Source organism: Ammodytes marinus, assembly GCF_949987685.1.
Source record: "Ammodytes marinus genome assembly, chromosome: 9".
Classification (NCBI taxonomy): Eukaryota; Metazoa; Chordata; class Actinopteri; order Uranoscopiformes; family Ammodytidae; genus Ammodytes; species Ammodytes marinus.
The window spans coordinates 14,911,010-14,923,146 of NC_137213.1; the positions used below are offsets into that span (position 1 = coordinate 14,911,010).

General features: G+C 39.6%; 2 protein-coding genes across 2 annotated transcripts; one reads left to right on the forward strand and one right to left on the reverse strand.

The window, feature by feature from the left end:
• On the forward strand, window positions 1-4,725 carry LOC307254918 (RING finger protein 11-like). The gene is made up of 3 exons (XM_080033483.1): window positions 1-647; window positions 1,007-1,176; window positions 2,342-4,725. The coding sequence occupies exons 1-3, from the start codon at window positions 525-527 to the stop codon at window positions 2,511-2,513; spliced, it is 465 nt and encodes a 154-aa protein (XP_079889609.1). The 5' UTR covers window positions 1-524; the 3' UTR covers window positions 2,514-4,725.
• Window positions 4,726-6,082: 1,357 nt separating this feature from the next.
• rpe65a (retinoid isomerohydrolase RPE65 a) lies at window positions 6,083-11,057 on the reverse strand. The gene is made up of 14 exons (XM_080034608.1): window positions 10,985-11,057; window positions 10,482-10,568; window positions 10,162-10,308; window positions 9,666-9,773; window positions 9,262-9,403; window positions 9,020-9,167; window positions 8,747-8,828; window positions 8,522-8,654; window positions 8,279-8,418; window positions 7,556-7,685; window positions 7,347-7,461; window positions 6,856-6,950; window positions 6,646-6,757; window positions 6,083-6,257 (listed from the first exon to the last, which is right to left on the reverse strand). Exons 1-14 carry the CDS (start codon window positions 10,993-10,995, stop codon window positions 6,112-6,114), a joined length of 1,596 nt encoding a protein of 531 aa, XP_079890734.1. The 5' UTR covers window positions 10,996-11,057; the 3' UTR covers window positions 6,083-6,111.
• Between the last annotated feature and the right edge of the window lie 1,080 nt (window positions 11,058-12,137).

Here is a 12,137-nt window from a genome sequence, read left to right on the forward strand (position 1 = left end):
ATGTCCTCCGCTAGAAGAAAGAGCTAGCAAGGAAGCAAACAGTTTAATGTTACTCGCGAAGTTAAAATGCGAAAATGTCGCTGCTGTTTAACACTCGGCCCGCTCAGTGTTACAGCCACGGATGCCACTGAAGTAGATATTTTGTAGAAATTGTGTTTCTTGCAAAGGAATGAGCGATTCTTCATCGAGGAAGTCGCCCAGCTGGCTAGCGAAAAAGTAGCTAGCTCAGCTGCTAGCCGTCGATAGCGAAGGGAGTTTCTTTGTTTTGTTTGCCAGCTGGAGGGCCGTGTAAACATGAAGGCAAACTAACGCAGACGATTGCTTTCGCGTTTATGTAGCAGCTTTATTAATATGAACAGTTGCGGGTCTGGTAGTAGGTAGTTGAACAGCGACATTTCTGATTTCGTGGACAACACAAATATTAAACTAACATTAGCTGCCGACAACAACTTTAGCAACAAATTATCAGATTATAATTTTTTCCAAACATCGACCAGGACCAGAACTGGAGACACAAAGAAGATATGGGCAACTGTCTCAAGTCCCCGACATCAGACGACATTTCTCTGCTTCACGATTCTCAGTCAGACAGGGCGAGTTTCGGTGACGGGACAGATCCAGACCTGGAGCCTCCTCCTCCGTACCAGGTGAGAGAGAGAGAGCGAGGCTGACAACACTCAACCTCCAGGGAATTCATTCAAGAAAAAAAGTTTTTATCACATGTAGGACTTAGGGTGATCTTAGTTAATAACCTATATGATGATAATATACTATGCCTCCCTGTATGTGTTCAGTATCATGTTTTCTCAGTAGCGTCGGTGGTAAACAAACCAGTCACCTGTCTATAACTGGCCTGTCAAGACTGTCCACATTAGACAGCTAATTTATTGTTCAGTTTATCCATTCATGGAGCCTGACCAGTAATACCACTTTGTGAGCTGGTATAGCAGGATATCTGGTATTTTTTTTATTTTAGTTTCTTTTTCTTTTTTCTTCCTCTTCCCAGGAGCAGGCTCACATGCCCATGTACCACCCCACGCCTAGTCAGGCTCGTCTGGCCACGCAGCTCACAGAGGAGGAGCAGATCCGCATAGCTCAGCGCATTGGCCTCATCCACCACCTTCCCAAGGGTGTTTATGATGGAGGGAAAGACGGCTCAGAGAAAAAGATCAGAGAGTGAGCATTTTTTTTTTGCTGTTTTTGCATTCAATGTTTTTCACAAAGAAAGGTTGCAGGCACTTCAAGCTGAGCAATGTTAACTAATTCAGACATACTTTTTGTTTACTCCCGGCCCCAGTGAGTTGACATTGTGACACTTTGGTAAATTGGAATAATATCTAGAATAGTATGAAATAATAGAGGTTTTGAAACCTTCCATGCGTTTCGAAACCGCATACTCTTTCTTTTTTCTATTCTACATACTACATCTAACGATAAAAATAATCTAGTTAGGATGCAGTAGGCTACAATTGGGACATACTTTTACTTATTTTTTTCATCATAACATCACGTCTTGATCTTGCCTCTTGCTTTTATATCCGTTGCATCCCCGTTTGTTTTCTTATGGAGGCTCCGTCGATGTGACGTCACTTCAGGTGCCCACTGGATTGTGGGTCAGAATCGCCCAAATAGGATGCTGTTTTCAACACTAAAAATCCCGGCCGGATGTAGTAAATCTGACCTCAAGAATCGGGACATCCTAAATCTTTTTTCTACCATACTAAATAGTAGATAGCATGGGTATTGGAACACAGGGCTTGACTTTTTAAAACCGTGGTATACCTTGAAACCGGTTGTCAGCCCATTCCTAAATATCAGTACATACATTTCATTGTGATACGTTGAATATTATTTTCCATTTAATTAAAATAATTTTAGAACAGAAAACTTGAAAATTCTCACACTTAAAGGAATACTTCACCCATACGGAACCAGCATTCTAGCATTATAAAATAACTATTATAATATAATGAATGAGGTTTTTCTTCCCTCAGTCTTCCCTTGGCCCAGCTGTCCTGTTATTCCTGACCCTTACTGTGATGTCACAGTAAGGAAACTGTAGGGTTAGACAGTGAGACCATAAAACACTCTTTCTGCCTTTTCTCAGGCTAAGATGATCCAATTTCAATTTTTTTTGCACATTTATACTAAATAGGATCTCCGAGTTCAATACACCTTCATATTCCAACCGGTGAAGTAGGCCTTTAATACTTTTTTTTTTATAACATTATTAAATAATTAACCAATAATCACAATTGTTTTGTTTTTTTGTCACTCAACTAGATTAATTTAGAGACAACTTCAGCTGTGTATTTAATATCTTTATTTCATCCGTTTTCAGGTGCGTGATCTGTATGCTGGACTTTGTATACGGAGACCCCATCCGGTTCCTGCCATGTATGCACATCTACCACATGGACTGTATAGACGACTGGCTGATGAGATCCTTCACCTGCCCCTCCTGCATGGAGCCCGTGGATGCCGCCCTGCTTTCCACCTACGAGACCAACTGATGTTTCACCCCTCTTCCCCCAAGCTTAGATCAACCACACCCCTCCAGCCCCCAAACACACACTCAAACCCAACAGCTGTCCTCTTATAGAGTGAAAGGAGCTTAAGAAATGTGTTCGGTTTTTCTTGCACTTCTATAAATATATACTTACCTAATGTTGGCCTTTCATGCCCCCAGGTAAAAAAAAAAGCTGGTCTTCAACATCAGTTACAAAAGTCAGTAAGAAACTAACTTTTCCTGGATCGTGTCTGTGTGTGTGTGTGTGTGTGTGTCTGTCATGCTCAAGCAGCTTCCTGTATTGCTGCCTACAGGGAGTGTGTGTCTGTCTGTGTGTGTGTGTGTGTGTTAGATGCTGTCTGGTTTGTTGGATGACTGCACGTTTCCACTTGAGCCGGTCTCAGTGGTGTATCTCACCAACTGACCCCAGTTCCCCTTCATTCACAGTAAGTCGTCATTAAAATGCTATATTAAGTGGACAGATTATTGACCAAATTGCCACAAGGTGTTGCAAGAAGTCTGTTCGATTCAATTGTTGGTTCTCTGTGACAAAAGTGAGTAAAGACTTCCTCATACACTTAAATCTCCACATCATGCTCTCACATTAAAATGGCCCTACACTTTGGTGATATGGGAATACACAGGTGAAGCTTAAACTGTTGGATACTAAAGAATAAGTTGCTCTATAGCTCGTCAGGATTACAAAAATGATTATGCACACACTTAATAGTAAAATACCCAATTTTTTTATGTACACCTAAAAGAGATTAATGCTTCATGATACATGGTTGCTCCCTAAGGCCAGACCTTAAAGGAAATGCTTTGAGTTGAAGGGAAAATTATGTGTAACATGAATTTCTTCAGCAGACTGTGTGTAAAGTAGCAGGCAGCCAATGTAAAGGGCTCATTTGTGCATGGGCAGGTGGATCAGTCAGTCTAAAATTAGAAATGCTTGCACACACTTCTCATCTGATCCAGAGATTTGCACTTTACTTATAGGACAGTATCTAAACAATATATTAATATATGTACCTTATAACCTTGCACTATCAATATTTCATTTTTTTTTTCCTCCTGAGATGCAAAAGTTATATAGCTGATAAATATATTTTCAAAGCTGTCAGTACAGTAGTCACTTATCACATTGAAGTAAGCCTGAAGATAAATTTCATGAAATCTGTGATTCTGTACAGTGTGAGCCTCCACTTTGTTCGGTCTGGTTCTTGATTCTTGTGTGTTTTTCAAAGTGAAGGGGACATTGGTTTGCTTCATTTGGAAGGAGAAGTTTGACATTCTGGGACATCTGCTTATCTGCTTTCTCTTCAAAAGTAAAATGCGAACATTGGTGTCAGTCCGATTCTGTGGGTAAAGTAAGGAGCTCAAACTAGGAGACATTTAGCTTAGCTTGGCATAGTGGCAGTAAGCAGGGGCAAACGGGTAGCATGGCTCAGAAGCACAAAAATAAAACACCTACCAGCACCTCTGAAGCTCAGTAACTTGTGTCTTAATTGGAAGTGCTGCTAGGCCAATGTCTAACATTGGATAGAGCCAGGTTGGCTGTTGCCCTGCCTCCTGTCTTTATTCTAAGCTAATTCCCTTCCTCATCTAGCTTCATATGCAGTGTACAGACATGAGGATGAAATCAATCTTGTCGTCTCTTAGGAAGAAGGCAAATGTGTAGATTTCCTAACATGTTGAACGGTTCCTGTTTAAGAAAGAGTTGAGGTGAATTTGCAAGTTTTGAATTCAAATTAATAGAAAGTCACTTTATTAAATGTCACATTTGTTGGTTTTATTACACAATAATTCTTTTTAGTTCATTTTCCATAGTTCAGTTGCAATCGTTGGTTTTGTGGAATTGTTTGTTGATGGTATAGCTGTCCTCGTATTACCTGTGTTTTATCTTTTACCTTCACATTTTTTGTTACATTTGTCTAAAATCCGCTGTGTACATAGGGCAGAAACTATATACCTTTTTACACTGTTTAAAGCCTGACTGTGCAAACCTCTGTCCCAAATGAATTGCAGTGAGTGTGAGTCTTCTTTTATGGTGTGATAGTCAAAACTGAGGTTATCCATTGAGATTTTCCTTTGCCGTGTTTTTAATTTTAAGTTTATTCTGAAAATTAATATTTCCTGTAATCTTCTTTTTTTTGAAGGCTAAAAAGCTGTCATGTAAAAAAAAATTAAGAAAAAAAATAAACTGAAAAAAACACTTTCTTTTGTCCTACAATTTTAATAACTGGATGTGCACCACATCAGAGAAATATCTGATTGCATCAGCCGGACCTAGTGGGGTGGATATGGAGCCCTATGAAACCAGGAAAATATTCATTTGAAATTAATGCAATCCTAAAATCTGACAGTGGAGTGAAAAGACTTGACTAAGGGGGCGCCCTTAGCTCAGTTGGTAGGGCGTCCCCCCCATGGGCCTCGGCCAGCAGCGGACCCGGGTTTGATTCCAGCCCGCGGTCGTCCTCTGCATGTCACTCCCCTCTCTGCCCCATTTCAACTATGTCTCTACACTATCAATAAAAGCATAAAAATGCCAAAACAAAATCTTAAAAAAATAAAAGACATGACTTTAATCAAGGTTCTCTACTCGGCTGATATAGCAAGCGAGCGCAAGCCACATTAGGAATGTTTGATGCTTTGTTTCCTCTTCTTGCATCAGCATGGGAGGAAACACGTGGAACTAAAGTCTTTAATACCTGATTCACAAACTGGAATTTTATTTAGAAAAACAAAAGCTTAATCCTCTCCTGAACCTGTCAACACAAGATCCATTCAAACCAAACTGATGCCATGATCTATAATGAAATGTGGTTTATGCGGGCTTGTGAAATCACCGGCCACATGTCTGTAATGCACTTAAAGATAATCATTGATTGCCACACATGCCTTTTCTTCCATTCTACAGATTAAGCAGTAACACAGCTAATCAGCTTTGCTTCATTGATCAGATTCAGAAAACTTTGTTTGCAACACAAGAAGTACCGACATGGAAAGGTCACTTGTTCACAACGCAACCACGGTAAGGTTTTGTTTGGCAACATGTTAAATCTCTACAAATATCTTAAGAATTTAGTCTGAAGGATTATTTGTAGTCAAACACTGCTGACGCTTCAATAGATCTTCGGTCATGGATTAGGGACAGCAATACTGAGCGTTCAAAAGCATATTAACCAGTAGATATCCAAGTTCCCAGGAGATTGAAACCCTGTTGAATGACAGTCGCTTTGCTCAGTCTGCCACTGTGCTCCCTATCAATAGCTCATCAACATACCACATAACAGAAGAGTATTAAACAACCGCATGTTGTGATTTTTACCAAATTTATTTTTCCAACAATATTCATGACAAGTGAACATTTTTACATTTTATAATTTTATGAAACCAATGCTGACAATTAAGGATTATGAATTCTAGTACATTCATGATGAGGCATAATATAGCATATCAGATTTGTAACTGCAAAATTAGAACACAACCATTGTGACAGATAAAGCTTTATTTATATTTGACATGAATACATTTAGTCAGTGTTTATCCTGGTTTTGATAGCGAGTGGCTGTTGATAACCCTGTAATGGTCCACGACTATTATGGTTTGTACATCCCGTGAAAGGTGACGGGCATTGTGCAATCCACTTCTGCCCTTGCAATCTCGGACAGGTCCTTAGCGTTGAGGATGAGCATATATCCTGGTTTCTGGGAGCCAGGGGCAACCACGATGGTCAGCAGTACTCCTGAGGGCACAGCGACACATTATCATGACACATTTCCTGACCCCTTAAAGGTGTAGTAGGATTAAAGGTGGGGTCAGCGATTTCTGGAGAATGCTTGTTGTCAAAATCAGTAAATAACTCCTCCTGATCCGTCACCTATCCATACTGCTGAAAAATTATCTGATGTTAATACACAGCCTATGCTCTGTAAACAGGTGTGTAAACAAAGGGGGCCCACCATAGCTAGCAACATACCAGTTTACAGAGCCTAGGCTTTGTATTAAAACCTGATTTTTTTAACAGGTACTGTATATTTCACTGATTTTGACAGAAATCTATTTTTGACAACTAGCATTCTCCAGCAATGCTGATTTTAGCTATCTTTCAATATATGTTGCTGTTGACTTACCATCATCCTCGTCTACCCCTTCAGGAGTCTGGACAAACAAGGGTTCTGAGGGGTAGGAGTCTGGTTCCTGCCATACCCAGGTCTCCTTGGTCTTCACATTCAACTTGACGATCTACACCCGGGTTCAAAAACAAAACCAGTTACATACACAAGCTTCTATTATCACACTCAGAATAATCACAAACATTTGACGGTGTTTGGTTAACTGACCCTGTCTGGAATGAAATGGTTGAGACCAAGGCCGTAAGCGTACGTGTAATTCTTTCCTGCGTACCTCTCGTAGTTGATCTGAGGAAACTCAAAGGCTACAAAGACAACATCAAAATGATACATGTTAGGAAATTCAACATGACACCACGAGAAAAGAAAATTCCGGGGAGGCACAGAATATTTAAGACAACCTCACTCATTCTGAACCCTGAATTTGAGTTCTAATCAAGTATAGAATTATTTATGATTCATTTATGATTTTATTACTTTTTAATTGTTTTTTTTTAAATAAAATGTTAGTATTTCATGAACTTTCATTGTGAATATAAGCATTTTTTATGCACAAATGTATATTCTATTTATGTTCTATGTGTGCAGGTGCATTGTGGCAACTTATATTGTATGTTGACAATACCATTAATAATACTTTTTGTCCCCATACGGGACACTACAGTTTATTTCCTCTTATTCTATGTTGGATGTGTTTGCACCTTGGCGGGGCCCAGAGAACAGCACTTCCGGCTCCAGCCAGATTGTTCCATCAGCGTGCATCGTGGCTGTGGCTGTGGTGTACGGCAGGCTGACAAGGTTCTTCCCCTGCTCCTCCTACAGCAGTCAAATCAGATCAAATAACATGAGACTTTACATTTGTAGATGGCCATTTGTTGTCCTTCCTGATGAGTAAAAACAGGTGACTCGCCTTGTGGATGTCCAGGGGAATAACATATCTGCGGACCTCTGGCTGAGGCGCCATCATGGCCGCCTTCTTCACCTCTTCCCAGTTGGCTCTCAGGTTGGCCAACCACAGGTAATTGTACACAAACTCGAAACTGCACAGATGAACAACAAATACATCAGTATCAAACAAATCTGCAGAACATATGCAGGAAGGTTTAAAGGTCACCTACTATGCAAAATGCACTTTTTCATGTTTTTTCAACAGCAACATGGGTCCCCAGTGTTTAGTAAGAGAAACAAACAAACAAACCTCCCTCTTTTTCTCCACCTTCACTTGTGTTCAAAAAACCCAGTTAGATTTCTCTCCGATTATGACTTCATAAGGGGGAGAAGCTTTACCAACCTAACTAAGCACTACCTCTGCCTGTGATTAACACACCCCAGATACTCCTGAATCTAACTGGCAGTTAGATTCTAACCGTTAGATTCATAGCCAATCATTGCAGACTGGGCTTTTTGAAAGGAGGGGCTTTAAGAGACGGGCTCTAAAACTAACCTCTTCAGGCAAAATAGAGGAGATTCGCAATGGCACTGTGAGAAACATAAAGGTTTTTTTTGACATTACACCATGAAAACAGTTTCAAGTAGGAGATTAAATTATAATTTTAAACCTGTAAATTAGCTTAATATGGGACCTTTATTAAAAGTCCAATTAATAATAATAATAATTCAGCTGCTCAGTTACCCTTTCCAACCACAGAGGTCAACCACAATGAAGCCTTGATCCTCATAGGTGTTGATGTGATGGAACATGCCGATGGGTGCCCCTTTGAACTTGTGATCAATGTACTCTCCCGGGTCTTTGCTGGCAATGTGAAACAAGGTCTAAAAAAACACACAATGGGAATAGATGTTATGACATATCAAGGGCAGAGCCAACGATAGCATCAAGGGTTTTTTTCTAAGTTATGGATCTCCGAGTTCTTACCCCTTGGCTCTCATTGGACTCGAAACAGTCCATGTAGTTGGAGCCACGGATGCTCCAGGCACTCAGGAATTTCAGCAGGTTGATTTTCACGGGGGTCTCCACAAAGACAAAGTAGTTGTCCGACATACCAAAGCTGAAAAAAATTGTAAGATTTCCCAACACTTTTCCGTGACAACAAATGAATTATTGACAAGAAATCCCATAGGTTGGAGTCTAAAAACATACCTGTGCACATAGGAAGGCTTGAACCTCTCAGCACTGGGGAACTGCACCACCACCTTGGACTTCTCAATGGGATCAGACTTATCTAAGAAGAAAAGGTTGGATTATTTGTCATATATGATATTTGTATATTAAAACATTACTTATTTCAGTTATTTCCTCTATTAATTGTCTGTTTTCTTCTATACCTTATTTTTTTCTTTTATAAAATGTTAAACACTTAAACGATGCGTCTGGTTTGTCCAATGTAATTGTGAGGCCAGCGCTGATCCGTACCTTTCTGTGTGGGTGGAGTCCTGACAATGTTGTAGGCCAGCGTTGCTCCTTTGCCCATGCAATTTCCAATGTTAAACACTGTACCATCTCTCTCAATATGAGGGTGGGCTGTCACTCCGTTTATGTTGACAAAGTTGCACAGATCAACCTGCACAGAAAATAAAGAAATTTTTACTGTGATTTAAATCTAAATATACAACAGTTTTTTTTACACCTCTATATTCTGTGATGTATTGATGTACCTTCTTCAGGGTCTCCAAGGTGTCAGTGTTTACTTTAGTGATAAAGTTGGTTTCTGTCACGGCGTAATAATCTTCGCCAATGGGGTAAACGTTCACCAGGCAGTTGTCTGTGACCTCAACACCCTTGAAGTAAGAGAAAAACCTGCACAAAAACACACAAACACATACACACAATATGATTACAATTTACATGAAGAAGGGAATGTTACAAGTTGAAATGTGAAGGCTGATGTATCATATTCAGCAGTTTAATGAAGAGATAACCCCACCCACCCCCAAAAACAACCTACATTTATTTACTGGAGGTCTTTGACGACTATTTCCAGTTTCACTTCATTTTTACAATGAAAATAACGAGGACGTGCCGGTGAAAGATTTTCTGTGCGTTTACAAGAAGAACCCACCTGGAGAAAATATTTTTGCAGGGATCAGGGTAGGCAAATGTGCCAAACTCAGTGATCACCACACGCTTCTCTGTGATGGCTCTCACGTAGGCATCTGTTTTGACGAACCTAAGTGAAAGAAGTATGAAAAAAATTATTTAATCCCAAAGATAAATCAACTGATATTCATCGTTCAAGATTTTGAAAACTTAAAAAAAAGACTAATTTAGCGCTGTGTGTTTTTCCTCTCTGTAAATCAAAATCTAAAAGTTAACTCAGCAAGAGCAAGAGAAAATCAATGTTCAGCGAACTGAAGCCACCTTGCTCAAGTGACATCATAACGGACACTCTTTCTTTACATTTTCTTTTAAGATGCAACAATAACATGAAAATGTGTTCACATGCTCAACTCTCAAGTCTCTGCAGGTTGATTTCCCTACATGGACAATAATGTAAATGATGCAAATAGATTGGCAAATAAAAAAAAAATATATATTTTTGTCCTTCAAGGCCTTACTTCCGGAAATAAGTGACCTGGCCGTTCTTGAAGTCAAACTTGTGCATGAGGGCCTGGCCGTCAAAGAGGTGATAGAAAGGTTCATCTCCGACCTCAAAAAGCCCAGGCCCCAAACGGAGAAGACTTCCCTTCAGAAATGAGGGAATCCTACCTGTAAAACGATCAACCACAAATCATAGATTGTTCCTGAAAAACATGGGTTTGTAAAAAACAAACTGCTTCCAGTACCACCAACATCTGTTCTGCGCTATCTGCAATCGGTATACCACTGTTAAATAATGTTTTGCCTACAAGTCTATTCCGGTGTGAAATATGCAAACAAACCTGTGACTGTCGCTGGAATAGGCTCAGACAGCTCCTCACATGTCTCAAAAATCTTCTTGTAGCTCCCAGCTGGGTGTTCAAATCTGTCATTGAAAAAGTAAAGGAGTCAATATTGCAGCCAAGTGAATAGAACTTTACAGAATTTCCTGCAAGGTAAATGTGTCAGTCTGCTGGTTTGAGTCAGTTGTATTTGTGACAGGTCATGGGCAGTTCATGGTCAAAGAGTTCAGTATGACCTTTGAAATCCCTCGGGAGCCTATTCATCTGTGGATACATAAAGTCACTGTTTACGAGTCACAAGATCGAGTGAAATACATTTCTCTTTACAAGATTTAAATCTCTTAGAGAAATGTGCAAATTATGAAAAAGCATTGGCCTACTGATAAAACCCATCAATCACTTTTTAGCTTTTGTTAATTAATTTGAGGATAAGAATGATCTTTGGTAATATTAGTAAAAAAGAATAACAAATAATAGTTGTAATTAATCTGAAACTCACCGGCTGACCATGTTTCCTTCTAGTTGTGGCGCCTCACAAAGCAAACTGAAGAAAACCTCTGGTCACTTGTGAACCACTTGTGAATGTTGTCCTCAGTGGATTTGAGGGTATTTATTAGTCCAGTGCCCCCCGTTACAGTCATTGCAATCTGCGCTGTAAACCTCAATCCTGACCAATCACGCCGCACTGTGAACAAGAATCCCATTGTGCCAATATCCTCTGTTGGATGACTCAATGCACGCCCCTCTCAAACCGGCTTTAATTGTAGAGAATATTTGTTGGCACATAATTGTTGAATGTGTTGCAATAGTGCATGTGAATGGGTTTAATTTCTTCAAGTGATCAGATGGTGTGCTTTAGAATAATGTATAGTTATGCTGAGTCATATTGGTTGCTGTTTATTGCAATGTGTTCGGCAAAATAAAAATAAAAAAGAAGAGCATGAATAATGTCAACGTCTGTGTAAATTTCACACTATTTTTAGAGGTGCACATTCATAAACTAATTGGGATTAAGAATAAAGTGGACAAAAACTATTTAAGTATTTCAGGATAACAATCCCGCATTATTATTTTTGATTCAAGATTTCAAATAAATAATTGATAATTGCACTTCTATTATTAGGCATTCTTGTAAAACACTTTGCACAATGTTTGGTTGAAACAGTTCCAGTTTTTCTCTGGCCTGAACACATAATGCCTCATAAATTGCTTGTCTCGGTGCAGCTATAATCCAGGTATAGGGATTATGCTCTACGTATCCAGAAGACAAGCACTGCTTTGTTTCTCCTGGGACAAAACACCATTAGGAGAAAAGAATTTCAGCAGGAACAGTTTCGTCAGTGGCAGGCGTGTGATGTGGCTCCCCCCGGCCAACACTGGACTGACTTGAATTAGCAATACACAACAACAGTGTTGTGACAATTGATTAATCAAGAAAGAAAAGGTCAGTGATTGAGAGGGGACATGATAGGCCTATACACAAAATATTTTGCTGCACAGATTCATCCCTTTAACAACTTAACCAAACACCGCCCACAAGATTAAAATGGAATTTTATCAAACTACTAGCCTACCCTCTTGAAAATTTTAATTAACTTTGACTCATGTGTACACAGAAGAAAATATACAATGGATGGTATTGTGTGTGGTAA

Bases quoted from the DNA above. Each gene is read 5' to 3' on its own strand.
- LOC307254918 (XM_080033483.1), top strand. From the start codon at position 525: ATGGGCAACTGTCTCAAGTCCCCGACATCAGACGACATTTCTCTGCTT. The intron at 648-1,006 runs GTGAGAGAGAGA...TCCTCTTCCCAG, and splicing joins AGCCTCCTCCTCCGTACCAG to GAGCAGGCTCACATGCCCAT. The intron at 1,177-2,341 runs GTGAGCATTTTT...ATCCGTTTTCAG, and splicing joins TCAGAGAAAAAGATCAGAGA to GTGCGTGATCTGTATGCTGG.
- rpe65a (XM_080034608.1), bottom strand. The intron at 9,774-10,161 runs GTAAGGCCTTGA...TCTTTCACTTAG, and splicing joins CAGGTCACTTATTTCCGGAA to GTTCGTCAAAACAGATGCCT. The intron at 7,686-8,278 runs GTAACTGAGCAG...TCATCTGTGCAG, and splicing joins GACCTCTGTGGTTGGAAAGG to TTTCGAGTTTGTGTACAATT.